We start from the raw sequence: 27,153 nt of genomic DNA on the forward strand, positions 1-27,153 counted from the left end.
ATAATCTTGAGAATCTGCCCTTCCTGGGACGTGTTAGTGGAATTCAGACAACAGATGAAAAAATAAAACAGCAAGGGGGATTTTGTAAGTCATGTATGTATTTGATTTTTATCCCACCACAATCTATCCATGGCTCAAATAGAGTTCATGCATTTTGCAAGGAACTCCAGAGGACACATAGAGTAATTGAATTAGTCTCTTGTTTTATATATACTTCTGATTTTTGCTACACCAATTAGGAAAGCAATGTACTCATTTCTCTTATATTGCTTTGAATGCTCAGAGTTCAGCAGTAATCCTCCCCATCTTTTTTTCTCAGAGGAGCCCAATATATACCATATATATTTATATTTCTTATATTTCAGAATATAAGACACACCCTTTTCCCTCAAAAAAGAGGCTGAAAATATGGGTGCATCTTATACACTGAATACAGCATTTTTTGCCTCCCAAAACCCCGCCCCCTTCACCAAAATGGCCATACATAGCTTTTAGGAGGCTTTCAGGGAGCCTCCTGGGGATGGGGAGGGCAGAAATGAGTGAAAAATGGGCCATTTTTGCTCAATTTTGCCTCCCCCCCAGCCCCCAGGAGCACTCTATAAGCCTCCTCAAGGCTATCCATGCCCTTTTTTTGACACAAAACGGGACCATTTTTGTGAAAAATGGGCTGGATTTTGCTCATGTTTGCCTCCCACCCCCCAGGAGTACTCTAGAAGCCTCCTAAAGGCTATTCATTTGCCTTTTTTTAAAAAAAAATACAAATTTCACAAAAATGGGCCATTTTTGGGAGGTTTGCAGAGTGCAAAACCTTTTTTTTTAATTTGCCTCTTCAAAACCTTGGTGCATCTTATACTCCAGTGCGTCTTATACTCCAAAAAATATTACTTTTAATATTACCTATTACTTTGAAACTTTTTGAAGCCAAGGGGGGGCTCCTCTAGGGAACACATTTATTTTGTCAGAGTTTGTTGCAGAAATCACATCCAGAAAGCGCACACAGATAACCGATTCAGCAGGATTCATTAACTTCTTTATATACATAATAACACATGAATAAATGTACAATATCAATAGTGGATTTTCCAACGTGGTAGTAGTTACATGCAGAGGAGAGATTGGTTTCAGTTCAGAGCTTAATACAAGGAGAACCTCCTCCATACAGGACAGTTAAGCTAAGCCTAAGTCAAGTCCAGGTGCCTAGCTGTCTCCAGCAAACACTGTTTCAGTTTCTAAAATAGCCCTCATTGGGTGACTTAGTTGCATTGCCTATTCATTGGCTGACCTTTTTGCTATGTCTCTGCCATTTCATGAATATTCTGACATATTTCCAGACGTTAACCACAAGGAACTAGAAAAAGTTCAAATTGGCTTTCCAAGAAAGTTATCTATGTCTAATGCTGTTCTTTGTTTAGAGGCAGAGTTTATAAAAATTGAAATATGGGTATGGCTAAGAATACTGGCAAAAAACCTCACTTCCAGCTCCATATCTCATCCTGTCAGATAATTCCTCTTCTGGAAAATGCCAAGAAAAAACAAAGTTACATAATTTGAGGTTCCTAGGTGAGAGGCTGAAAAGAACAGGTAATGATATCACTTAAAGAATTATTAACCTAGAATTAGAAAGACTATAATAAGATATCACTTAGAGTTCAATTGGGGTAGAACAGGCTTCATTTTAAATCATCATTATAAATGGCCAAGCAACAATAAATTTCGGAGGGCCTTTACAATGTTGTTTAATATCTTACCATCAACAGAGTTGAAAGGCAAATCCTTCAAAATCCCTTACATTAAAAAGTTTGTCCCTATAAAGATGGAAGCATTGAGTCACAGTTATATATCTGATTGATTGGATTACAGATTAGGACCATGTATTTCGGAGGCACCAGCCAAAGTGCGGATGTATGCTGGTACCTGCATCTCAGAAACAAGACCAAGTGGACTGTTCTTGATAACTCTTACATGTTCAGTTCTCGTGATCTTCAAATAGTCTTGGGTCTGAAAAACAGTGCTGTGGCTTCGCACATGTTATAATGAATCAATCTTGGTGACCACACAAGGGATTCACACCCTCTAGATGTTACCATTATCCTTAGTAGCAATTCTCTGGCTAGAGAATTATGGAAGTTGCACACCTGGTAAAGATAGAATAAAAAGGAGTAATCTGGCCTCCCTTGATTTCTTTACAGGTAAAGAAAGAAAAGCTGATTGTTGTATAGAGGTGAATGGGAAAAGACTGATTCTTGGGATAAAAGTAGCCCTTCAGTATATAGAAGTTTGGTTGTTTGTGCTGGTGTTAGGATATCAAAGGAGAGCAAACTTGGAAGCATATAATTAGGAGACTGCCTACATCTGGCAGACTTGAGACATCCCTGTGGTGACAGAGCCTTTCTAAATTGCTACTATCTGCATGTCTTTTTGACATTTCCTGATGGTTGAAATTAAAAGTTGGAAAATCAGATTACTTTCTCTGTCTTTGCTTGCTCTACCCTTACATTGCCACTGTGTTTTTTGACAGCCTTGAGAATGGAAGTTGATGGGAGGATGGAAGTTGCCAGGGAGAAAGGGAGCTCCATTGTCTATCAAAGAGACCTGGAGAAAATGAACTCCAGACCTGGAGAAAATGAACAGGTTTTCCTGGAGCTATAAATGTTTGTTAGCTAGATCTCTGTCCTGCCTCTTTTCCAAGACTTCAAGGCAGTTTACATACAGTGGCCATTTCTCCTCATTTTATCTTCACAAGAGCTCTTCTGTGGGCTGAAATAATGTGGCCTTAAAATTAGCTAATGAATGTCCCTGGCTGAGGGTGGACTTGAACCTATGTCTCCCTGGTCTTAATCCTGTACCTCCACTACTGCACTCTACTGGCCCTCACAAGGAGGGAAGTTATTATTTGAAAGCACCATCTAGGAGTTCTAGCTTAACTAGTAATTAGATATATTTTCCAGTTTTTATACAGGAGCTGAAGGCAGCATATTTAGTGGTATCTCCTTCCATGTTCTTCCCACAACAATACCTCAGTGAAGCAAGCCTGAGAGAGGAGAACTGGCAACAGTTGAGAAGTATTCTTACTTCTCAACTGTTGAGTCCAAACTTCCAAATTCTCCTCAGAATGTTGTGTTTTGACCAATTTGAAGGCCCCTTAACTTCTTTCACTTGATACTAAAGGTCTAGTCTTTCTGAAGTTTTGTTGCCTTCTTTCACATTTTGAAGCTTTGTTTGTTTGTTTGTTTGTTTCATATTTTTAAACATATATCTTTTGTGTATACGGGATCTCCAAATTCACCTCAAAGTTCTCTTCAGGCAAAAGGAGCCTAATTTATGAAGGACATGCTTGGACAGTATAAAACAGCAATTGCTGAAAGCAAAAATACTATTTCCCCCTTTCATTATTATTATTTTAAGTGGTAATGAAAGTACCATTTTGTACATGGAATTTAACCATATCTCCCCAAAACAGACAAAAGTGGCACATATTGTACTGAGAGAAGACTGTCTTCTGGTAGCCAGATTCTCTTACTCATTTCCTGTCAAAGAGAATTGATGCTGAATTTCAAAATATGCTGTATATAATAAGCATGTGGGAGTGATTGACACAAATTTTTTATCGTAATCATTAACATAACATCATGAAGCAGTAAGATGAATTAATTAGAATAAATGCTCTCCCCGCCACCAAATTTATCTTGCCAGCTATCCTGTGAAGTTGGCCAACCAGAATCAATTTGAACGTATTGTTTATAGGAAGATTTCAGCCTGACTTTCTCAGACAAAGTCCAAGGCAACATATCTTATTGTATCATATATCTCTTTTCTTTGGTTTTTGTTTTCCCTTCTCTCCTTTTCTTCCATGCTTGATCAACAGTTTCTCTCTTCTCTCCTACCATCCCTTCCCCTTCATCTTTCCCATACAATCAGCACCCCTAGGCAGGGATAGCTCCATATAACCAATCTCTATTTTAAGGCATGTTTATGTTTAGTTTTCCTTCTTTCTTTTGCTGTTATTATTATTACTATACTTAATTACATAGTCAGCCAGGGATTTAGGCTGGATTTGTCATTTTTATCCACCTATTGAGTCCTTCCCAAAGACATGGTAGAGGCAGATGTTGTTGGATAGGTTAACCGTATCATTGTAGGATGTATGCTGTTCCAAGCTGCTTTTTGCAGTTGACTGAAGGTGACTGTCAATGCTAATGGGGCTTCAGTTGTTTTGGGTTTGTACCAGTGATGGGTTCCTACTGGTTTGGACTGGTTTGGTGGCCTGGGTCCCTGGAACTGGCAGAGACCCAGACCTGCCACACACCCGAACCCGTTGAGTTCTGCGCATGCACAGAACAATTTTACTTGCATGTTGCATGCATGTGCAGTGAGCATCATGTGCATGCAGCGTACATCATGCACACACAGCATGCATCATGCACATGAGCAAACCGGCAGTAGTGCCTGCTGGAACCCACCCCTGAATTGCACCCAAAGTGCCTATTTCTATTCATACTTTATTATTATTATTATTATTATTATTATTATTATTATTATTATTATTATTATTATTATTATTATTACATTGATTGAACGTGGCGTGCCATATAAAAATACCACTTGTACTTGTATCACTATATATAATCAGAATCATGGACAGTTAGAGGATATGTTTCTACAGATATGGTTCTTTCCTTTAGATTTTAAGGTGAAGAACACTGGTTTAGCTTCCATGAGAAAACTGTTCTTTTAAATCCCATATTGTCTGTTCTCTTTTGACAAATAACACTTTGGTAGAATTTCACAATAACCAAAATAAGCAATAGCAATAAGTCAAGAAATTAAACATGAGCCTTGGTGGCACAGTAGTTAGAGTGCAGTACTACAGGCTACTTCTGCTGACTGCTGGCTGCCTGCAATTTAGCAGTTCAAATCCCACCAGGCTCAAGGTTGACTCAGCTTCCATCCTTCTGAGGTGGGTAAAATGAGCACCCAGATTGTTGGGGAAAATATGCTAACTCTATAAACCACTTAGAGAGGACTGTAAAGCATTATGAAGCAGTATATAAGTCGAAGTACTATTGCTATGTACATTAGTTTGAAATAACCGAATTTAAGGATCTTCCATATCAACCTAGCAGTTTGAAAGCACGTAAAAGTGTACGTAGAAAAATAGGGACCACTTTGGTGGGAAGGTAACTGTTCCGTGAGCCTTTGGTATTTAGTCATGCCAGCCACATGACCACAGAGACGTCTTCAGACAGCGTTGGCTCTTCAGCTTTGAAACGGAGATGAATACTGCCCCCCCCCCGAGTCAGGAACGACTAGCACATATGTATGAGGCTTACCTTTACCTTTATACAACTGTACCAGGGACTAGTCACTATATCCTTGATATCATTCTCCAATAGTTCTTGAGTTGCCTATATGAAATGCTGGAAAAACGATGCCATTTTAAATATGCTTTGTATTTCTTCTTCTCTCCCAGCCCAGAACTGCAGTTACATTTTGCAAGGACCAAACGGGACAATACAAAGTCCGGGATTCCCGTACGGCTATCCAAATTATGCAAACTGTACCTGGACAATCACCGCCAAAGAGCAGAACAGAATACAACTTGTTTTCCAGTCCTTTGCGCTAGAGGAAGATTTTGATGTCTTGTCTGTTTATGATGGGTTGCCCCAACAAGGAAGTCTAAGAACAAGGTATGGAGGGGGGGAAAAAATCTCTATCAACTGCAGCAGGAAAATGTTCACATACAAGATGTTTGTTGCCTGGATTAAAACACATAGATGGAGGCTCTTATAAAATGGGGTTTCATTTGACTTTTACGAAGTTATCTAAATTGTCTGGATTCTACACACTTGATAAGGGGCTAAACAAAATACTACTAATTTTGTTCAGTGATATGGTGTGATCAGTACAGTTACTACACTGCTTGAGACTTTTAATGAAATTAATCAGGCAATGACAACCTATTCTTAGAAAGCCAGTTGAATCCCCTAATCATATTCCCCGTTTTTGGAAACTTTGGATTAGTACCTTTGAAAGAGGAAGAAATATTTCAATCTTTCAGCCTACTTTAAAGTGATTAAGTCCTGCCAAATTGGTGTGGGCTCTTTAGAAATCACATGAATGAACTTTTCAAGGATGATCTATTTTCAAACTAACCTTTTAGGTCTATCAACAGAGCACTCATTGCTCTTGTAATCAAACCCATCCCTCTTGCTGCTGGTTCTTCTTTTATCCCCTCCTTCCACTTTTCTCAACATTATGGATTTCTCAAGGGAAGTTTGTGTCGTGTCTAAAATATAATGGTTTGAGCCTGGTTGTTTATACCTCAAGTGAGAACTCAAGATTGATCTTTTTAAAGAGCTATTTTTTTCCTCCCTGGTAATCTATGCTATTTTCATGAGTTTTTTCTAACACCAAAGATAAAAGTGTCAATAGTCTTTCTATCGTGTTTCTTTACAGATCAACTTTTATATCCATAGTGAATTACAGAGAAAACCATGCTAGTACAGTGTTGATCTTAGTACAGAAATGTCACAGTATCTGATTATCTTTTCAAAGGTTTTCCCTGCTATCCTATTAAGTGCTAATCTGCTGCTTATTTCTTGTCTGCTAGCTCCTTTACAATTGATATTCAATCCTGAAAGGCAGAAACTATCTATTAGTTAAAGGTTGCATGGTCAATACTAGGAATGATTGTTGTACTTATTGTTTGGTCTTCTTTATATTTAATCTAGCTTTCCCCCCTCCCCCCAGTAAAACCTTTACCTTTAATATTAACGTTTTAGATTATTTGCATTTTACTTAACGAGAGCTATATTATCAGCATTGCAGAAATTATTGATATTTCTTCCTCCAGTTTTAGAAACATACTCATCTCCTTTTAATCCTGTTTTCCTCAATATATTTGCAACATGCAGTTTAAATAAATAAGGAGAGAATAAAAGTCAACACCCACCTTGTGATTCTCTGTGTAGAGATATTAAAGGCTTGTTGTCTATTTATTTTCCTGTTGCAGTTTCAGGATCAAGCAAATTCTGTAAGAATGGAGATATTCTCCCATCACTGCTTGAGGCAAGAGACAACTGGCTGAATTTCTGTGTGATTCTGTTTTGTACACGAAGTCAGATGTTGACAACTTGTATTGGTCTCTTCTGACTTTGAAGTACAAGGAATATTTCTCAAGTGTTACATTATCCAAAAAGCTATTTGCTCCTTGGTGTAACTTCCAAACAAATCCCATGGCGACTTAAGTGCCTCAGTGAGCTCAGCTGGAAGAATCTGGGTTAAAGAAGTAGAAATGATTGTGAAAAGCAGCTGCATTGGTGAGAGAGAGGAATAGAATTCTGATGATAAAAAAAACCCTATGTCTACTGTTTCTAACAGCGAAGGGCTTCCTTCCTTCCTTCGTTCCTTCGTTCCTTCGTTCCTTTGTTCCTTCCTTCTTTCCTTCCTTCTCTCCTTCCTTCTCTCCTTCCTTCCTTCTTTGCTTTTTCGTTCTTCCTTTCCTCAATAAAAAGTGACAAATAAAATCTAAGCAATTTGTTGCGGTGTGTGGCCCAAATTAAAGCAATCTCCAGTGACTTAGGGAAGCAGAACAATACTTTAGCTTAACTTAAAGTAAAAACACATTCAAAATGATGCTATTAATTTCTGTTCTTCAAAGGAGGCAAACATTTTAAACACAGATTTCCCAAGAGAAGCTAGGAACAATAATATTAGCAGTTTTCTGGAGAAGTGTGTTTGAGTATATCACAACAATTGAGCTGGGTTAAGTAAGAATTCCAAAACTGGATGGATGTGGAAAACTAGTTTGTTCTGTCTGCCATAAGTAGAAAGGTGTTCCTGGACAGTTGGTTCTATTTCTTCAAGCTAGCAAGATATTTAAGCTAAAAAAATGACTTCCAAATTCAGAAGAACTCTTTGTCAAGGTTGTTGCCTTTCCAACAGTTTTCTTTGAGGGAAATTCTATTCAAACAGAATTGGTTCTGTGGTGAAGGAGCTACTAAAAAATTAAGCCATGTTTTATTATATTGCCTTTAAGGATAAAGGATGTAAGGATAAAGATGCCCAGTTACAACTAATAAACTTCCCAATTTGTCAGATTCTCAGGCCATGTAGATTCATTCTATTTTCTTGTTGTCTGACCAACATGGTGTTTTATTCTCTGAATATGTCTAGGTTTTGCGTGACAACCTGTAAAATAAATTGTGCCTTGAACATATTGGTTTTATAATAAATTTTATTGTGATTTTTCTGATCCATTCCTTTAGTAAGGAAACAGACTATTAAAGGAAGGAACAGCACTGCATTTTAAAGGAAAATGGAGCCCAAGACCCACTCTTAGTTTGGAAGATTTCTACTGTACATGTGTCTTAAAATGCAAACTATAAGCAAAGCAGTTTGTCTTCCTATTAAGTGAAGGATATTGATTTTCAAATGGAGGGACATGGTATATAGAGAATTTGTGGGTATTAGCTCCCATTTCATGAATATAAATGGATAATTATTAAGATTTTATCAGAGTAACAAGGAGCCTTTCCCTATACTGCTTGTTTCTTCTTAATCAAAAATGTCAACTTTAATTATTCTGAAAAATATTACAACAAGTTTTTTTAATAGAAAAAAAGGATAAGTAGGGAGTAAAATAGTTGTTCGGGGAAAAAAAAACATTTTGAACCTTCTTACATATATCTAAGATTGCATGTAGCAAGCAACCAGAAAATTGAACAATCAGTCCTTTACACATCGTCAATGAACAGACAGATGGAACATCTTCAAAAATTCCAGTACATTTATATACTTTCTTCTATGATACGGGATTTGAAATGCATGGAAAGTAATATTAATAAACATTATTTAAACTTAAATGAAATGTACAGCTTAATCCCATTTATTTATATATAAATATATATATATTTGATGCTTCTAGACCGCCCCCTCTCCCAAAAGGGACTCGGGGCGGTGTACAGTCCATACAGAATATAACAAAATACAATAAAAAAGTTAAATATGTACAGTTGGCATGGAGGAGGTTAAAATGCAATTAAAAGAACTGTACAAAGCTAATATAAATATAAGTTTTAAACACCTAAAATAGACACAGTAAATTAAAAAAACCCTAAAATAACCAGATGATAATACATTTGCCAGGAGGGACAGTTGTAATTATGCCAGGCCTGCTAATCGGAACAGGTGGGTCTTCAATTTTTGCCAGAAGGAGCGGAGGTCAGAAGTGGTTCTAATGTCGGGGGGGAGGTCATTCCAGAGGTTTGGGCCCATCACAGAGAACGCCCTACTCCTTGGTGTCGCCCGTTGGCATTGCCTAGTGGACGGCACCAGGAGAAGTCCCTCCCTGTGTGAGCGAATTGGCCGCAGGGATGTATGTGGGAGGATGCGATCCCGCAAGTAACTAGGTCCCGTGCCATGGAGCGCTTTAAAGATGATAATCAGCACCTTGAAACGCACCCGAAAAACCACAGGCAGCCAGTGCAGCTCGCGCAGGAGAGGTGTTACGTGGGAGTACCTCGTACTCCCCATCACAGCCCGCGCGGCTGCGTTCTGAACTAACTGCAGTCTCCGGGCGCGTCCCAAGGGCAGCCCCATGTAGAGAGCGTTGCAGTAATCCAGGTGGGACGTCACCAGCGCATGAGTGACCGTGCGTAGGGCATCCCGGTCCAGTAGGGGGCGCAATTGGCGCACCAGGCGAACCTGGTGGAATGTCCCCCTCGCCACGGCTGCCACATGGTCATCCATTGACAGCCGGGCATCAAGGAGGACGCCCAAATTGCGCGCCCGTTCCACAGGGGGCAATTGTTCGCCCCCTATGGCCAGCGATGGAATCAGCTGGCTGAACCGAGGTGCCGGTAGCCACAGCCACTCAGTCTTGGAGGGATTGAGTTTAAGTCTGTTGTCCCCCATCCAGACCCCGATGGCTTCCAAACACCGGGACATCACTTCGACAGCCTCGTTGGGGTGGTTTGGGGTTGAAATATACAGCTGAGTATCATCAGCATAGAGGTGATACTCAACCCCAAAACCACGGATGATCTCACCCAGCGGCTTCACATATGTGTTGAACAGGAGAGGCGAGAGGACCGACCCCTGTGGCACTCTACAAGTGAGTGGCCTCGGGGTCGACCTCTGTCCCCCTGTCAACACACATTGCCTCCGGTCGGAGAGGTAGGAGCCGAACCACCACAAAACGGTACCTCCGACTCCTATCCCCTCCAACCGGCGCAATAGGATACCATGGTCGATGGTATCAAAAGCCGCCGAGAGGTCTAATAGGACCAGGATAGAGGAACAACCTCTACCTCTGGCCCTCCAGAGATCATCAACCAACGCGACCAAGGCTGTCTCTGTGCTGTGCCCGGGTCGGAAGCCGGACTGGCGTGAGTCTAGATACTCGGATTCGTCAAGGTGTCGTGGAAACTGCTGCGCCACCACATTCTCAACAACCTTCGCTAGAAATGGAAGGTTGGAGACTGGACGATAATTAGCTAGCTCCATTGGGTTGAGTGAAGGCCTCTTAAGTAAGGGCCTCACCACCGCCTCCTTCAAGGCGGTTGGTAAGGATCCCTCACCCAATGAGGCATTCACCAACCAGGAGGGACACGGGTCCATTAAACATGTGGTGGGTCGCAGCCGTCCACACAACCTATCCAAATCCTCGGGGGCAACAGAATCAAACTCCTCCCAGGATGGTCTCACAAGACTCGCTGTTGGCGGCCCGTCCGGTCCACTGAGGGGGGCCCATCCGCTCCGGATCTGAACTTTTTCAGCTCCACTTAAATTCAGTGCATGACTCTTATCCCAAACAAATTATTCATCCATGTAACATACCCTATTTCTCCAAAAATAAGACCTCCCCAGATAATAAGCCCAATCAGGCTTTTGAGCGCATGCGCTAAAATAAGCCCTCCCCTGAAAATAAGCCCTCCCTGAAAATATTGTAAGACAGCAGCGGCCATTAGGTGACCATGGTTGCTGCCTCTGGTACCTCAAAAATAAGAAGACCTCCCCCAAAATAAGGCTATGTGCTTATTTTGAGGTTCAAAAGAAAATAAGATCCTGTCTTATTTTGGGGAAAACATGGCAGGTTTATTAGAAAACGTCAAAAGATTCACATATGTTTGGAACAAGTCTACCCACTTTGCATTTTTTTAGGATCACAAAATTGTGGACCTGAAATTGGAGAGCAACATGGTTTGATTTTGATGGCATGAAATTTCAAATAGGGCATGAGAGCAGTTTGTTTCCTGGAGTTGTTCTGCTCTGAGTCCCCTTAGGTCTCCAGCAGATATGAAGCCTAAAGGTCATTTTTGCTGAGAAAGTCCAATTTTACTGGTTGCTAGAAAGTTTGTTGCTGAGTTATTAACAGATAACAGATTAACAAAGTGGGAAGGGCCCTTATAGCTCATCTAGTCCAACCCCCCCCCCCAACTCAAGCAGGAGACCCTGCACCATTTCTGCCAAATGGCAGTCCTATCTCCTCTTGTAAGCTTCCAATGATGAAGCTCCCACAACTTCCAAAGGCAACTTCTGTTCCATTGGTTGATTGTTCTCACTGTCAGAAAGTTCCTCCTTATTTCTAGGTTGAATCTCTCCTTGGTCATTTTCCAACCATTATTTCTTCTCTGGCCTTCGGGTGCTTTGGAAAATAGCTTGACACCCCCCCCCCCCGGTGGCAACCTCTCAAGTATTGGAACACTGCTATCATGTCTCTCCTGGTCCCCTTCTTCACTAGACTAGCCATGCCTGGTTCCTGTAACTGTTCTTCATATGTTTTCATCTCCAGTCTCCTAATCATCCTGGTTGGTCTTCTCTGCATTTTTTCTAGAGTCTCAACATCTTTTTTTATAGTGTGGTGTGATGTGTGGTGCAGTAAGGAAGATTGATTTATATATGATTTTTTCTTAAATTTATATGCCATCCATCTCACTATCCAAAATGACTCTGGGCTGATATCAAAGGCTGATTCCAGAAATTCCATGCTAACATCTTCCTTCATTCATATCACATTTGTCAGCATAATGAACGTTCAATGACTTGACTTAAAAATAGAGCAGATTCAAAAATTTGCTAGAGAACATTGTCATCTCAAGAGAATGTTTGGGTTTTAATTGTTGTTGTGTGCTTGAAACATAAATATTCTAATGTTGTTCTGTATCCCAAATATGTTTGGAGATATAAGAAGCTAACCGTGTAAGAAAAGTAGTTTGAAAAGCATAATATCCTCCTTGTGTTTTTTAATATTTTTTTATTATCCTCTGCCTTGCTTCTAGTAACAATTTTTCCACTGCCTTCCCCTTATTATTATTTTTTTAAAGCAATTGAAAGTATAGGAGGATATTTCTTTTCTAGGTCATCAATTATATAAATATATTTTGTTGTACTCCTCTTTTCTCTGCTTTTGAAATGCATTCAATTCATCATCAAACTCCCAGCCTGGAGACGGATAACTGTATACCATTTATCAAAATTTATACCAGTTATTGGCCAGAAAGGGGGAGAGAAAGAATCGTAGGAGAATGTTTTTGGAAGGACGAAATGGTACAGTAGGGCCATACATAAAACAGTCAAAGACTTGTAGGAGTAATACCATTTCAACAATAACCTACAGTTATTTTTGGCTAAAAACAATTAGGGAATTCAGTATTTGGAAAAATACTGAACCAAAATCTGCCATTTATTAAACTGGGAGAGTTCAGCATCATCTGTTCCCCGCCACCCCAGAAAATTGTAGTTCAAGTTTCTCCTGGCACTGTTTTTGAGATTGCTTTAACATTAAAAGTGGTAGAATTACTAATGATGTCTTGACTTTCTCCAATATATTTGTTCCTCACCCTCCAACCTCATTGATTGTCCTCTCTTCCTAATCTATTGCCCCTTTGAAGAAACTTCCTCAAGATCCTCTTGAATAAGAGTGTACATAGTAATTCAAATCTGAACCAAATGCAAAATATATCATTTCAAGCCTAAAGTAGTTTTTTTTCCAAGAGAAAACAGCTGTTTTGCATTTGAAATAGATTGTTTTGGTTATTTTGAAGTGCTTTACGCTCCAAACGAACTGAAATAATTGAAGTGGATGGTATTGGATCCAAAATGATTGTTTTACACTCAGTATATCTATCTTTTTAATAAACCATCTTGGATTCAGAACATTTTGCACATTGCTGTTACTGAACCACAGGGAGCCAACAAGGCAGGAAAAGACTGGATTAAAAAAACATTTATTTATACTCACATCTTGAGTACCTCGTAATTAAATGAATGCAAGAATATCACCATCATACACGAGAATATGTCCTCCATTTCTCCCTTGGAAGACATAATGAAAGATACTTTTTCGTCACATTGAATGAGAACTAATAGGAAAAAAACACACAAAGTGATTTTTCTGCATGGCACTAAATTGGAATAATCAAATGAGCCAATACTTTACATTCAATACAGTAGAATTAATCCATTGATACAATGCCATACAATGTGTTTACTATTTCTGATTGTCTATGACATGGGTCCTCAAACTACAGCCCGGGGGCCACATGCGGCCCACCAAAGCCATTAATAAGGCCTGCACAGAACCACGAGGCTCCCCTGCTCACATTGCCCTGCCCACCCTTCAGCCCCAGGAGGTCAAAAACTGGTGAAAATGGCCTGTTTTTGGCCAAAACCCAGGCCATTTTCTTCCATTTTTGCCTGCAGAAAGCTTTTGGAGGTGGGGGAGGTGAAGAATGTGGTGTACAGATGTGCCAGGAGGCCAAAAAATGGGCCCATTTTTCACCTCCCCCACTCCATTAGATAGATGATAGGTAGGTAGGTAGGTAGGTAGGTAGGTAGGTAGGTAGGTAGGTAGGTAGGTAGATAAATGATTGATAGATGATAGATAGATAGATGATAGATAGATGATAGATAGATGATAGATAGATAGATAGATAGATGATAGATAGATAGATAGATAGATAGATAGATAGATAGATAGATGATAGATAGATGATAGATAGATAGATAGATAGATAGATAGATAGATAGATAGATAGATAGATAGATGATAGATGCTTGTTGATTGTAAACTCCTTGGAGCTGAGAAGAATTGCTGCAAAACTGAGTTTCCTGAAGTTGACCACTAGATTCCTAAACAACTGAAAAAACAATCTAGGAAAAAGAAAAGTCAACCAAAAGAGCAACATGCAACAAAAGTAAATAAAACACCCTCAAGAGCCAAACAAAATAAAGTTTAATTTGTGTGCATTTTTAATGGACTATTAAATTGGCCACGCCCACCTAGTCACATGACTTAGGCATGCCCACCCAGTCACATAACTACCTAGCTACGCCCACCCAGCCGGTCCAGCCCCCCAACAGTCTGAGGGACTGTGAATTGGCCCCCTGTTTAAAAGGTTTGAGGACCCCTGGTCTATGAAGATTCTCAGTCATCCAGGTCATGGTTGTCCCAAAAGAGGCAACTGGACTTTCTGGTTTTTCTTTGAAGACACTTCACTTCACATCCAAGAAGCTTCTTCAGCTCTGACAAAAGACAGAGCTGAAGAAGCTTCTTAGATGAGAAACGAAACACCATCAAAGAAAAACAAGAAAGTCCTGTTGCCTCTTGAAAAAAGCACCTTTTGGACAACCATTTCTAATATATTAATAAGAAATAGTCTACAAATGATTGAATATTCTTTCTATTAAATCTTAAATAAATCCTATTTCCAGAATCTGGAATGACAGCTCTCGGTGAATGAGATTTCATTCAACATATACAAAAAATTATTTTGTGTTGCCGGGAAGTGAGTGCCCACCACTCATTTTTCTTCTTGCTCCAAGAGGAATTGTTTTTGGAGAGAGCTGCCTTTGAGTCAGTGTTTTTTTAAAGTTTTTTTTATTTTTTAAGCAAACAAAAACATACATACATATAACATAAAAATATCATCAGTTACATATGTGTTTAGCATGTCATTTGGTCACAAACATTTGTACATCACCGCTTTCAATTGTGTATAAAATCAGCAATCATCAACCCAATATACATGAGTACATTGTTATCATTGTAAATCATATATTCAGTTTACTCTTATAATTCCTTCATTTTAGACATGTATTCTAAGAATTAAATTCATATGTATGCCAACTATCTGTTACATCATTATAAATTTATTTAATAATAACATCTCTTTATAGTATCACCTGTCTTATTCTGGTATTTCTTGCAGTATATATATATATATATATATATATATATATATATATATATATATATATATATATATATATATATATATATATATATATATATATATATATATATATATATATATATATATATATATATATATATATATATATATATATATATATATATATATATATATATATAAAGCTTCACCAACATTTTATATTTGTGTATCATTACTTTCAATTGTATGTAAAATCATAAAATATCTATCAAATGTATATAAATACATCTTTATCATTGTGTCTCATATATTCAACTCCAATTATTATTTCTTCATTTTAAACAAGATATTCTAAATATTCAATTCATATATATAGGTCACTACTCCCTCTTTCTGTCCTTCGGCTTCATCACAGAAGACCATGCAGGCAGAAAACCATATTCTTATTTTTAATGTTGCCTTTTATATTTGTGTTGTATTTGTACTGATAAATAAATAAAGGGAGACTAGTATAGATCTATTTCGAGCTAATTAGCTCTCATCAGCTAGCCATACCCTTACTGGGATTTGAATAATAATGTAATGGAATATTATAAAAGATAAAAGATCACTGCACCAAACTGTTTTTCTCTCTGTTTACACCTATGATGATCAGAGATGTGCATATACCGGTAGTTGGATCTGTACAGGGAAAAGAGAGAGGAAGAGAAGTGGGGAGGAAAAATACTCTATCGTCTTTATCTTATTTATTTCCAAATAAGATGGTGAATCCATAATGATTCTGAATTGCAGTAAGGAATGGATATACACCCTGCCCCACCCAGGGTTTGCTTGTTTCTTTGTTTTTCAGTCTCGTGGTAAGGCTGGCTTGCTTAAATTATTTGGAACTTCGTTGTAGTGCCAGGAACAGTCTGTTGTAAATATACATTGGCTTTTATTGTTTCATACTGCAGGTTGAATTACTGTGTATAGCTTTATGTGTATATGCTGCAAAAAAGCTTTCATTGTCAAGCCTTGCTTTCCCTATCTCTACATTATTGTAAGGAACACAGTGGCTCAGTGGCTTAGATGCTGTGTTTGTCAATCAGAAAGGTCGGCAGTTTGGCGGTTCGAATCCCTAGTGCCGCGTAATGGAGTGAGCTCCTGTTACTTGTCCCAGCTTCTGCTACTAAGCTTCTGCCAGCAGTTCGAAAGCATGTAAAAAAATGCAAGTTTTGGTGGGAAGGTAACAGCATTCTATGCACCTTCGGCATTTAGTCATGCCGGCCACAGGTCCACGGAAAAGTCTTGGGGCAGCTCTTTGGCTTTAAAACGGAGATGAACTCCGCCCCTAAAATCAGGAACGACTAGCACCTATGTGCAAGGGGAATCTTTACCTTTATATTATTGTAAAGATGAATAGTTAAAGGGTGATACTCCTCTAATGGATATGAGCTGGAGTCTGTAAACTTTAGCATCACCTCTGCCTTGTCAGTTATACGTTTCTCTGAATGTTTTAAAAGATTTATAATAAGAATGATAAAAACACAGAAATGCTGCTGCAAAATGCTGCAATTTATCTTTGCCTTCTAACTAGCAATTCTGTCCAGGCTCCATCTAGCCATCTTCCATAAGGCCCTGTTCCGTTTTCTAGTATTTTCACTGCCCTTTGCTTATGGATACCCATCCACCCATTTTTTTCTGGCGGTTAGCCATCTTCACTTTTCTCTCTAAATGTTTATTCTTAAACAAAATCTCTAAAAATGTACTACTTCAAATCTCATTGCTTCTCCCAGAATGCCAATAGGCTCTTTCTCTGTGATCTCCTTTTTTTACTCACTATCTGATGGCATGCAGGCCCTGTATTCTATATCAGAAGGAGTGATGCATGTTTGCTCCAAGATGGGAACAAAAACCTCTCTTATTTATTTGCTCTTGTGGTTCCTGTTCACATTAACACCACTAACATCACAGAGAAGATATTCACTAGCATTTTCTACAGTAAGATTAGGCGTGAAGTAGCATCTCTTCTGCATTATTCAGCGATGGTCTATTGGCAGTGGCAATTGCTGCAATCTGATGGCAGAATTGAGAAACACACATCCGTGCCAGAAACACACATACTTTGTTAATATATATCCTTCTCAAATCTATGAACGAGTGCTGATGGAATTAGGAGAATCAGCACCTTATACACTACTGCCTAATTTCACTTTGGTGAAATTGGGTCTCCTTGGGAGTACATTTTAACTGATGACAGACATTTTATTATTATAAGAGGTTTTTTTTATTGAACAGTTGTGTGGTTAATTAACTGAAAGATTATCTCCTAAATTACATAGTTCCTGCATTGATTAATCCTTCTATTAATGTTAGAGAACTTGGTTGACAATAATTTCCAGTTAGAGGCCATAAACCGAAAAGTTCATTAAGTCAGATGCTTCTAAACACATTTTTTTTTCAAATGTCTCATTTTCTTCCGTTGCTTCCTTTATTCTATATCACTTCAAATAAAGAACAACAAAGGAAGTTCTGAGCAGGTGGCAACCCCTGACTGACATTGTCTGAGCTCATAAGCAAAATTTTACTTGAATCAGTGAATAGCAGGGCCAAGATTTAATGCAGGCTGAAAAGTTGTGGGAAACAATCCTGGAGTTTGTGTTAATATATAGTTTTCTTCAGAAATCTCTAAATGGCTCAAATGTAATTCAGTCACATTTGCCATAGGGAAATTCTAGGTTTAACTCTGAATTGCTTTTAGGGTATATTAATTGTCTGTCCATCCATCCATCCATCCAGCCAGCCAGCCATCCATTCCAGAAGGATAGTGAACTATTTCTATGAAACCAAAAATTCTGCATGACTGTATCTATGTGGGTATCTTGATTTGAGAACATTGTATTTTTGACTGAATAAAATGATTGGTTTGGATTCAATTCCAAGTCTACTGTAATGAGACAATCTCAATTCATAAAAAAGGAATACAGACCACCACCAAATTAATTTTAGTGTAGTCAGCAACCTCTAAACTATATATTGGTACAAATTTTTGGACTGGATTTCAACTGAGAACATAAGCAGGCAGATTTCAGGGAAGATACCTCTCTTTTTGATTATGTTCTAATTTTTCAACTTTTAGTTGAAAAATATTCCACCAAACCCCACTTAGCATTTTACATTTTATTGCCTTAGGTGAGCCTTCAATCTTGTCTCTGTGCTCAAATTATGGGAGAAATCGAAGAACACTTACAAGTATTCACACTCATGCATAAACTCCATGGGAATTCCTAAATGAAGATGCCTGTAATTTGCATGGGCATTACTCTACAAGAATTCCATTTGAAACAGATGTGTGATAAGGGTTTATTCCCACCCTTCCTTTTAGGTTGCTTATCAATCTTTTTGTTGCCAAATGGAATAATCTAAAATTGGGAAATCATCTCCAATCTCCTTCATGCTGATGATGCTATACTGTTTTCACAAGGATTGATCTGCTTCCTAAGCTTACTGAATTCTAAAAAAAAAAAAGAGCTCACAATGGAAATATTTTTTGGGAAAAAAACATCATCCAAAACCAAGATTATGTTGTTGTGGTTGTTGTTGTTGTTGTTGTTGTTGTTGTTGTTGTTAGTTGAGAAGTCATGTCCAATCCATCATGACCCCATGTACAACGTTCCTCCAGACCTTCCTGTACTCTATCATTCTCTGGAGTCCATTTAAGCTCACGCTCACTGCTTCAGTGACTCCATCCAGCCACCTCATTCTCTGTCGTCCCCTTCTTCTTTTGCCCTCAATGTTTCCCACCATTAGGCTCTTCTCCAGTGAGTCCTTCCTTCTTATTAGATGAGCAAAGTATTTGAGTTTCCTCTTCAGGATCTGGCTTCTAAAGAGCAGTCAGGATTGATCTCCTCTAGGACTGACTGGTTTGATTGCCTTGCAGTCCAAGGGATTTGCAGGAGTCTTCTCCAGCACCATAGATCAAACGCTTCAATTCTTTGGCACTCAGACTTTCTTATTGTCCAACTTTCACAGCCATACATTGCAACTGGGAAAACCATAGCCTTGACTTTTGTTGGCAGGGTGAAAAAAATCCTCCTCCAAAACCAAGATTATGGTGCTTGTTAATTGTCCTAAGTTATATGTATGGCAGTTAAACAAGCACCTAATAACAAGTTAAGGTATTCAAGTATTTAGTTAGTGTTTTCCATGTCCTTTGTAAAATCCCATGCTGTTAGCCATCCCAGGTAAACCAGACAGGAAACATGATTACCAGAGCTAATTCTACATTATGATAAGGCTGCATTAAAAGATCTTGTAGGTCTGAAGATACAGATTTCCATTTTTACTCATCCAATCAATGAAGGCATTTCCTTCCTAAATTTCTTTCTCTGACAGTTAAACAATTGTGGACTCCTTCTTCTAGAGAGGAAGTTACCATGACATGTCTGATTGTTTTCTAAGCAGCATCTCTTCCCCTCATCCCCCACGGTAACGCTCACTTTCCATTAGTCATGCCAACTACATTATCATCCAGATGGGCTATGAAAGCACATTAGCCAATCTTAAGCTACATGTTATTGACTTGGAGATAGAAAGAAACCCCAGAAAGGTATTTTGGAACCACTCTGCTCATTTCCAATTTGCTAGGTCCTTTACCTAGATAATAGTCCCCAAATCCAGAGTGGTTTTCCTCATCCAATGAACCATTTCCCAACAGCTGTTACTGAGAGGAAATACTGGAATATTCCATTTGAGTGTGGAGTCCCCTTTGCAGTGGGGGAACTATCGCAATGTTAGATAATGTTACATTGTACTACTTGTTCTATGCTGATAGTCACCAGGAGTTGTTACATAGTCCTTGACATAAAACCATTCATTTAATGACCATTTGGAGGGAGGGAGGGGGAGAGGGAGATGGACAACTGAAGGACTGAGTTGGGACTTTTTATAAGTGAGGAAGAGGTCATTATGGAACAGTGTAACTCTCCATTAAGTAGGATACTCCGCCAAAAAGTGATTATAGTCAAGGCTAGGTTTTTTCCAGTTGCAATATATGGCTGTGAAGGATGGACCATAAGAAAGGCTGAGCACCAAAGAATGGAGGCCTTTTGACTATGGTCCTGGACAAGATTCCTGTGAATCCCTTGGACTGCAAGGCAATCAAACTGGTCAGTCCTAGAGGAGATCCACCCTGACTGCTCTTTAGAAGGCCAGATCCTGAAGAGGAAACTCAAATACTTTGGCCACCTAATGAGAAGGATGGACTCCCTGGAGAAGAGCCTCATGCTGGGAAAGATTGAGGGCAAAAGAAGAAAGGGACAACAGAGAATGAGGTGGCTGGATGGAGTCTCTGAAGCAGTAGGCATGAGCTTAAATGGACTCCAGAGGATGGTAGAGGACAGGAAGACCTGGAGGAACATTGTCCATGAGGTCGCAATGGGTCGGACACAACTTCACAACTAACAAGAACAACCATTAAGTAGAATGTTTCCATTCATTCAGTCTTCTGTATCCTGATTTTGTGGACCTGAATAAATACACTTTGCTGGTTGTCAACTGGCAGTCTTAATGACTGCTATAATATGTATGAGATACAATCTCTTCTTCTCTCAGTCCCCACCCATTATGAAATACAGTTTGTCTTCATCTGTTTCTGTTTCCTGTCTCAATAATTTTGTCTCCCACATGCCAATTTTCTTCATCAGTCAATGGCAACAACCTCTCATTCTGAACTCTCTCATAAATTGCCCAGAGGTCTGTAAAAATATATTGAAAAATGGAGTCAAACGAGTAAAAGATATGTTTAGCTTCATCATTTTTTGTTCTGTTAAAAAGGATCATCTTATCATTAACCCCAAATAGTTGGAGCTAGCTAGTTTTACAAATGGTTGCTTCCATATTTTGCAGAAGTGATGTGAAGATTATATGAGCACGGATTCAGGCCAATTTTTAAACATCTCTTTACTGCCCCCCCCCCCAAATGAAGTGCAGAGAGAGAGAGAGACACACACACAGAGATTTGATGATCACTTTAACCTTCCATTAGCATGACTAATGAGCAGAGAGAATGAGCAGAAACTGAAGGATAAAAAATTACTGTTGAAATGCAAAATTACTGCAAAATTATGTGTATTTTCAAGAGTAACAGGAAAAGAGAACTGTAATATATCCTGATATGTTTTCATAGATTTCATCAGCCTTAACAGAGGCAGCTTAAAATCCTTGGACAAAATCAGTGTTAGTTTAGAGCTAACTTGAGTTTATAGACATTTGGAATGAAAATGTTTTTTTTTTTAATAGTGCTATATTTCTGGGCTCTTTGTAGGGTCCAGTTCAGTGATGATGCTACCTATCTGGGTAATGGAATGTCTGCAAGAAAACAACCAAATTCAAAGAGCACCAAAGACCCCACAGTTCAATCCTACACTATAAATATTCTCATGTATTGCTATTTCCAACTGTCTTAAGCCCTCAGGACAGTGATGGCAAACCTTTTTGGCATTGAGTGCCCAAATCAGAACATGTGCATGTCTGGGTTTTTTTGGCCATTTTTCAGGCCGTTTTCAGGCTGTTTTCTAGCCATTTTCTGGTGCCCATGAAGACCAGCAGGCTTGTGCACATGTGCATGCCAGAAACCAGAAGAGCTGATGGCAATGGTGCGTGTGCCCACAGAGAGGGCTTTGCACCCCACCTCTGGCACGTGTACCATAGGTTCGCCATCACAGCCTCAGGAGAACTATCATATTTTTCAGAGTATAAGAGACACCTTCCCCGCCCCCATATAAGAGGGTGAAAATCTGGGTGCATCTTATACACTGAATACAGCATTTTTGGCCTCCAGAAACCCCGCCCCCTTTGCAAAAATGGACGTGCAGAGGGCTTGGGAGGCCTACAAAGTGCTCCTGGAGACTGTGGAAGGCAAAAATGAGCAAAAAACGGGCTGTTGTTTGATATTTTTTGGCCCCCCCAGGCCCTAGGAGCACTCTATAAGCCTCCTAAAGGCTATGCATGCCCTTTGGGGGGGGGGAATGGTCCCATTTTCATGAAAACAGGCCGTTTTTTTGCTTGTTTTTGCCCCCCCCCCAGTCCCCAGGAGCACTTTGCAGGCCTCTCAAACTTTCTGCATGCCCTGTTTTTCACCAAAAAAATGAGACGTGCAGAGGGTTTAGGAAGTCTTCAGAGTGCAAAACCTTTTTTTTAAAAAAAAATACCTCTTCAAAATCTTGGTGCGTCTTATACTCCAAAAATCAAGAAACACCGAAGCTAATTTCCAGTATTTTCTCATGTTTCAGTGTTACTAAGAAACAAAACCATGTTAGTATGGTCACCTTTAATGCTTAATTACTGGGAATGCCTTGAAGGGGAGAATAGTGAAATTGCAACTTTAATAATTTTCCTTCTCTCTTCATAGTCAGAGCTTTTACATTCCTCCTACAAGCAATACGACAGAGAAGCTAACACTAACTATATATTATTGATTAGATAAAAGTCAAGAATAATGTTCTCAGCTAAATGCCTAACCGAGCTTCAGTTGATTCCTTTCCTTCTTTTGGACACTATTTTTTAGAGCAGTTGTATTGTCTGCAAACCTATGAGCAGGCCAACTAGGATCAACGCTTTCCAGTCAATTGGTTCAGTGGTACTGATGAGTTACTAATATTTGAACTATCTTGTTATACAATACATATAACACTGTGATGGCAAACCCATGGCACGTGTGCCCAAAGTGGCAAGCGAAGCCATATCACCCAGCCTTGCCTGTTTGTCTTCCAGGTTTCTGGCGAGCATGCATGCGTGATGATTAGCTGTTCTTTGCACACACGGCAGTGCCGAAAACCATGCGTAGCAGCCAGCCGTTTGTCAGGTGTGCATGGGCACTAGAACCCGGAGGTTCGGCTTTTCCAGAGCATGACCCCTTCACATGCGTGGCAGTGGCAAAAACCACCCTGTGCATGCACGCCGGCCAGCTGATCGTTGGGTGCCCATGCATGCTAGAAGTCCTGCTTTTCCAGAGTGTGACTCTGATGAGCATGCACATGCAATGTTTCTGTGCAGCCATCCCTGACATAACACATAGCTCTTTCTGTCTGGAAGCTGGATCTTCCAAGTTGAATAGTATATAAAAACAGATGCACTTTCAGTTGAATCCTCAGGATGCTTAGGTTTTTTGTGCAAGTGATCAGTAATGAATCCTTCTTATAGAAATGGCCAAATGTTGAGGCTGGGGAAAATTATCCCTGTTCCCATGGGAGGCCTAACAGATGATACTCCGTCAAATACAATCCAATTTGTACTGAGTGGCATCTAATAATCCTTTAAAATATTGTTTGGAGCTGGGGAGCAGGGAAGGGAGCAAGCCATCCTGACTTCTTCCAAGCATGTACCCTGTTTCCCTGAAAATAAGGCCTCCCCGGATAATAAACCCAATCAGGCTTTTGAGCGCATGCGCTAAAATAAACCCTCCCCTGAAAATAAGCCCTCTGTGAAAATATTGCAACATAGCAGCAGCCTTGAGGTGACCACGCTCGCCGCCTCCTGCACCTCAAAAATAATAAGACCTCCCCCAAAATAAGGCAAGCATTTATTTCAGGGGTCAAAAGAAAATAAGACCGTCTTATTTTCTTTTGACCCCTGAAATAAGCGCATGGCCTTATTTTTGAGGAGGTCTTATTAAGATCTGTCTTATTTTTGGAGAAACACGGTAGTTCAGTCTTGGGGTACTTTTTCTCCCTGTGATGACAGTTTAGTCTGAATTATCTTTTGATAGGAATAGGAATAGAATAATGGAAGGGACCTTGGAGGTCTTCTAGTCCAACCCCCTGCTTAGGCAGGAAACCATATACCATTTCAGACAAATGGCTATCCAATCTCTTCTTAAAAACTTCCAGTGTTGGAGCATTTACAACTCCTGGAGGCAAGTTGTTCCACTGATTAATTGTTCTAACTGTCAGGAAATTTCTCCTTAGTTCTAGGTTACTAGGAAGCAAGAAAAAATTCCTTTCTGAAATTCTTCTAGTGTTGACCTCTTAATATACTGGCCCGAAAATTTCCAGGAATTTTCTGGAAATTCTGGATGGTTTGCAGTCCCAACAAAATTAAAAAGCACTTGGCTGGGAAAGGCTGAAATACTGATTTTTTTTTTGTTAGCAACCTCTAATGTTCTTGAGGAGTACTAAGGAATGGTGAATACAGTAGATAAATCTATTGATTAGTCTATTTATTTATTTAACATAATTTGTATGCCAGTCCATCATAACATTCTGGGCAATTTGCCTGGGCTGAAACAACCATAAAAGCTCAAAACCACTAAAAAATAAAATATAGATTAACTCAGCCAGTAACACATCATGCCAGAATCCCTAATTCTGAGGAAAGAGGAGTTCTCCCTCCCCTTTCCTTTCTGAATATTAATAGGAGGGGTCCTCTTTATATTAGGGCACCAACAGGATAGACATCAGGAAGGAAAGCTGCTCCTTTAGTTTTATAGCATATTTTATAGAACACGCCTCAAAAGTGTAGACTGGGTAAATTGCATTTGAATGGATAGGATGCCTTTCTTATAGCCCTGGATTGGCTGTGCACTGAGGAACAGAGACGACTGAGTACTTAGCAACACAGCTTTTGACTGATGTAACCCTGCCAAGCCATGACACACCCTACTTCTTGAGATGTGCATCGGGCACTGAGTTATACAAAAAACCAAGATAACAGAAGTTGGATCACTGGTAGAAGCAAATAAGGGGTGGATTGCTGTCGGTCTTACTACCGGTTTGCAACCCACCTGCACACCAGATGCGAGCTGCCTGTGTGTTTGCGCTGTTCAATGTAAATTGTTCTTTGCGCATGGGCAAAACAATTTACAGTGAACTACGCACGCACAATCACTAAAAAACAAAATGGCGGCACCCAGCAGCGACAAGGGAACCGGTTCAGGGGTGTGGGAGGCCTGGGTCGCTGCCGGTTCTGTGACCCAGGCCTGAATTCCACTACCGGTTCAGCCAAACCTCTGAAGCAAATGGCAGATGCAATCCCAATTTTAGCAAAGCAATTCTTACAGAAGCAAGTCAAATCAATTCCACTGACTCGACTATTATGTCCCACTAAATTCTACATATTCTATTATGATGATGATGATGATGATGATGATGATGATGATGATGATGATGATGATGTCCCTTCATAGGTTTAACAAATTACAAAATATAATTACAAAACTATATGAAGGGAGAGGTTTTGTGTGTGGCTGTTTATGCATACAGATGTCTTATAGGTTTGACCTTGAAAGATTCCTAAGCAAGAAATCTCTTTAGCTGCTATACTTCACTTTTATCAAAATTAATGACTGTCTGTGAGAGGCAATATAATTTTAGTAGATCATTGAAGATACAATAAAATTGTGGAGTGCTTTTGCTAGAGATATCAAATAGAAAATTGACAAAACTTCTGCCCCTATTGAATTTAAATCATTGCTCATGCTGGTCCCCTTGGCACCAGGAGGAAAAAAAAGAACAAAACTACTGAGAAATGCTGCTATACAGTTGGAATAGAATGCTTAAGGAAGGAAATGCCAGTCCTGTTTTGGCTTTTAGAGGAATGAAGAAATTGCTTGATGGGATCTTCCCTAGCCTGGTGCTTTCAAGAGATGATGAGGTGCTATCTCTGAGACTTGCAGTGCCAACAAATACGAAAGTCATCTGGCACAGTAAGTCTTCCTGATAACATTTCTAGAACTGGAAATTTTACCTTCCAGCCAGTGGTCGGATTCACATTTTTTTTCTACAGGTACTGTGGCCGTGGCTTGGTGGGTGTGGCATGGCTTGGTGGGTGTGGCTTGGTGGCGTGGCAGGGGAAGGAAACTGTAAAATCTCCATTCCCTCCACACTGCAGGGGAAGAATACTGCAAAATCCCCACTCCCTCCCCACTCCAGGGGAAGGATTCTGTAAAATCCCCATTCTCTCCTGATCAGCTGGGACTTGGGAGGCAGAGAATAGATGGGGAGAGGGCCAATCAGAGGTGGCATTTACCGGTTTTCTGAACTACTCAAAATTTCCGCTACCAGTTCTCCAGAACTGGTCAGAACCTGCTGAAGACCACCTCTGATTCCAGCTAGAAAACTGTGGGAATGGTTTCGGATGTGGGATAACAAAGCCAGATGCTTCTTCTACCTAGTGGTGTGATTGCCCTTTAAAACAATAAACTGTACCTGTCTTTTACAGATCTTTAGTTTAGGCCTCAGGATACTGTGTCCACACCAGAAAGGCTTGTGTTAAGGGAGTAGTTTCCTTCAGGCTTTTGGAAGAGGCCAGTGTTGTATTTAGAACCAATTATTTTATTTTATTTTAATGTATTTTAACCAATTTTGTTGTATTTAAGTACAATGACAGTAAAGATTATACTTATACTTATAGAAAGGGGGCGGGGGAAAACAAGCCATAGAAAAGCAAAGTCCATAACATGCTTTCGAAAATCCGGATGGGCTTTCTTGCACATTAACTAAACCTCCTGCAACTCATAAATTGATCTGAACGCAGAGCAACATCATTAAAAAATGTACTGTGGGGAAAATAAGGAGCACTTCAGCAGAAATAGTAAATTTCTAAACAGAGACTTGGCCTTGACCTTTGAAAAAATAAAACCTTTTCCATGGTGAGCTCCTGGAGGATTTGGAAAGTCCTCATACTACTATTCAGAGGAAACCACCAAAAGATCAATGCATGCCTAAGTGAAATTAAGTTCTGTGGCAGAGGGAATACGATCCAAAGTTGTCTTCAGCATTCCAGAAGTCCCAAGTCTCCTTGAGTAGAATGAGTAAGACACAGCAGGTTAGCATACAACATTTAGTAAGTCTTACTTATCTGATTATAGTGTAGAGGAGCAGGAAGATGCAGGTAGTCCTCGCCTTATGACCACAATTGACCCCAAAATTTCTGTTGCTAAGAGAGACAGATATTAAGTGAATTTGCCTCATTTTATTACCTTTCTTGCAACAGTTGTTAA

The 27,153-nt window shown here is 39.5% G+C and overlaps 1 protein-coding gene across 1 annotated transcript in view; it reads left to right on the top strand.

Moving 5' to 3' along the window:
* Positions 1-27,153, top strand: part of CSMD2 (CUB and Sushi multiple domains 2) — a gene marked incomplete at its 5' end in the record, with an annotated part of 765,891 nt that overhangs the window by 51,095 nt on the left and 687,643 nt on the right. The window contains one exon of the mRNA XM_081962655.1: positions 5,471-5,687. Within this exon, the coding sequence (XP_081818781.1) occupies positions 5,471-5,687 (217 nt within the window). The remainder of the gene's footprint in view (positions 1-5,470; positions 5,688-27,153) is intronic.

Source organism: Natrix helvetica (genome assembly GCF_964273705.1).
Source record: "Natrix helvetica genome assembly, chromosome: 9".
Lineage (NCBI taxonomy): Eukaryota > Metazoa > Chordata > Lepidosauria > Squamata > Natricidae > Natrix > Natrix helvetica.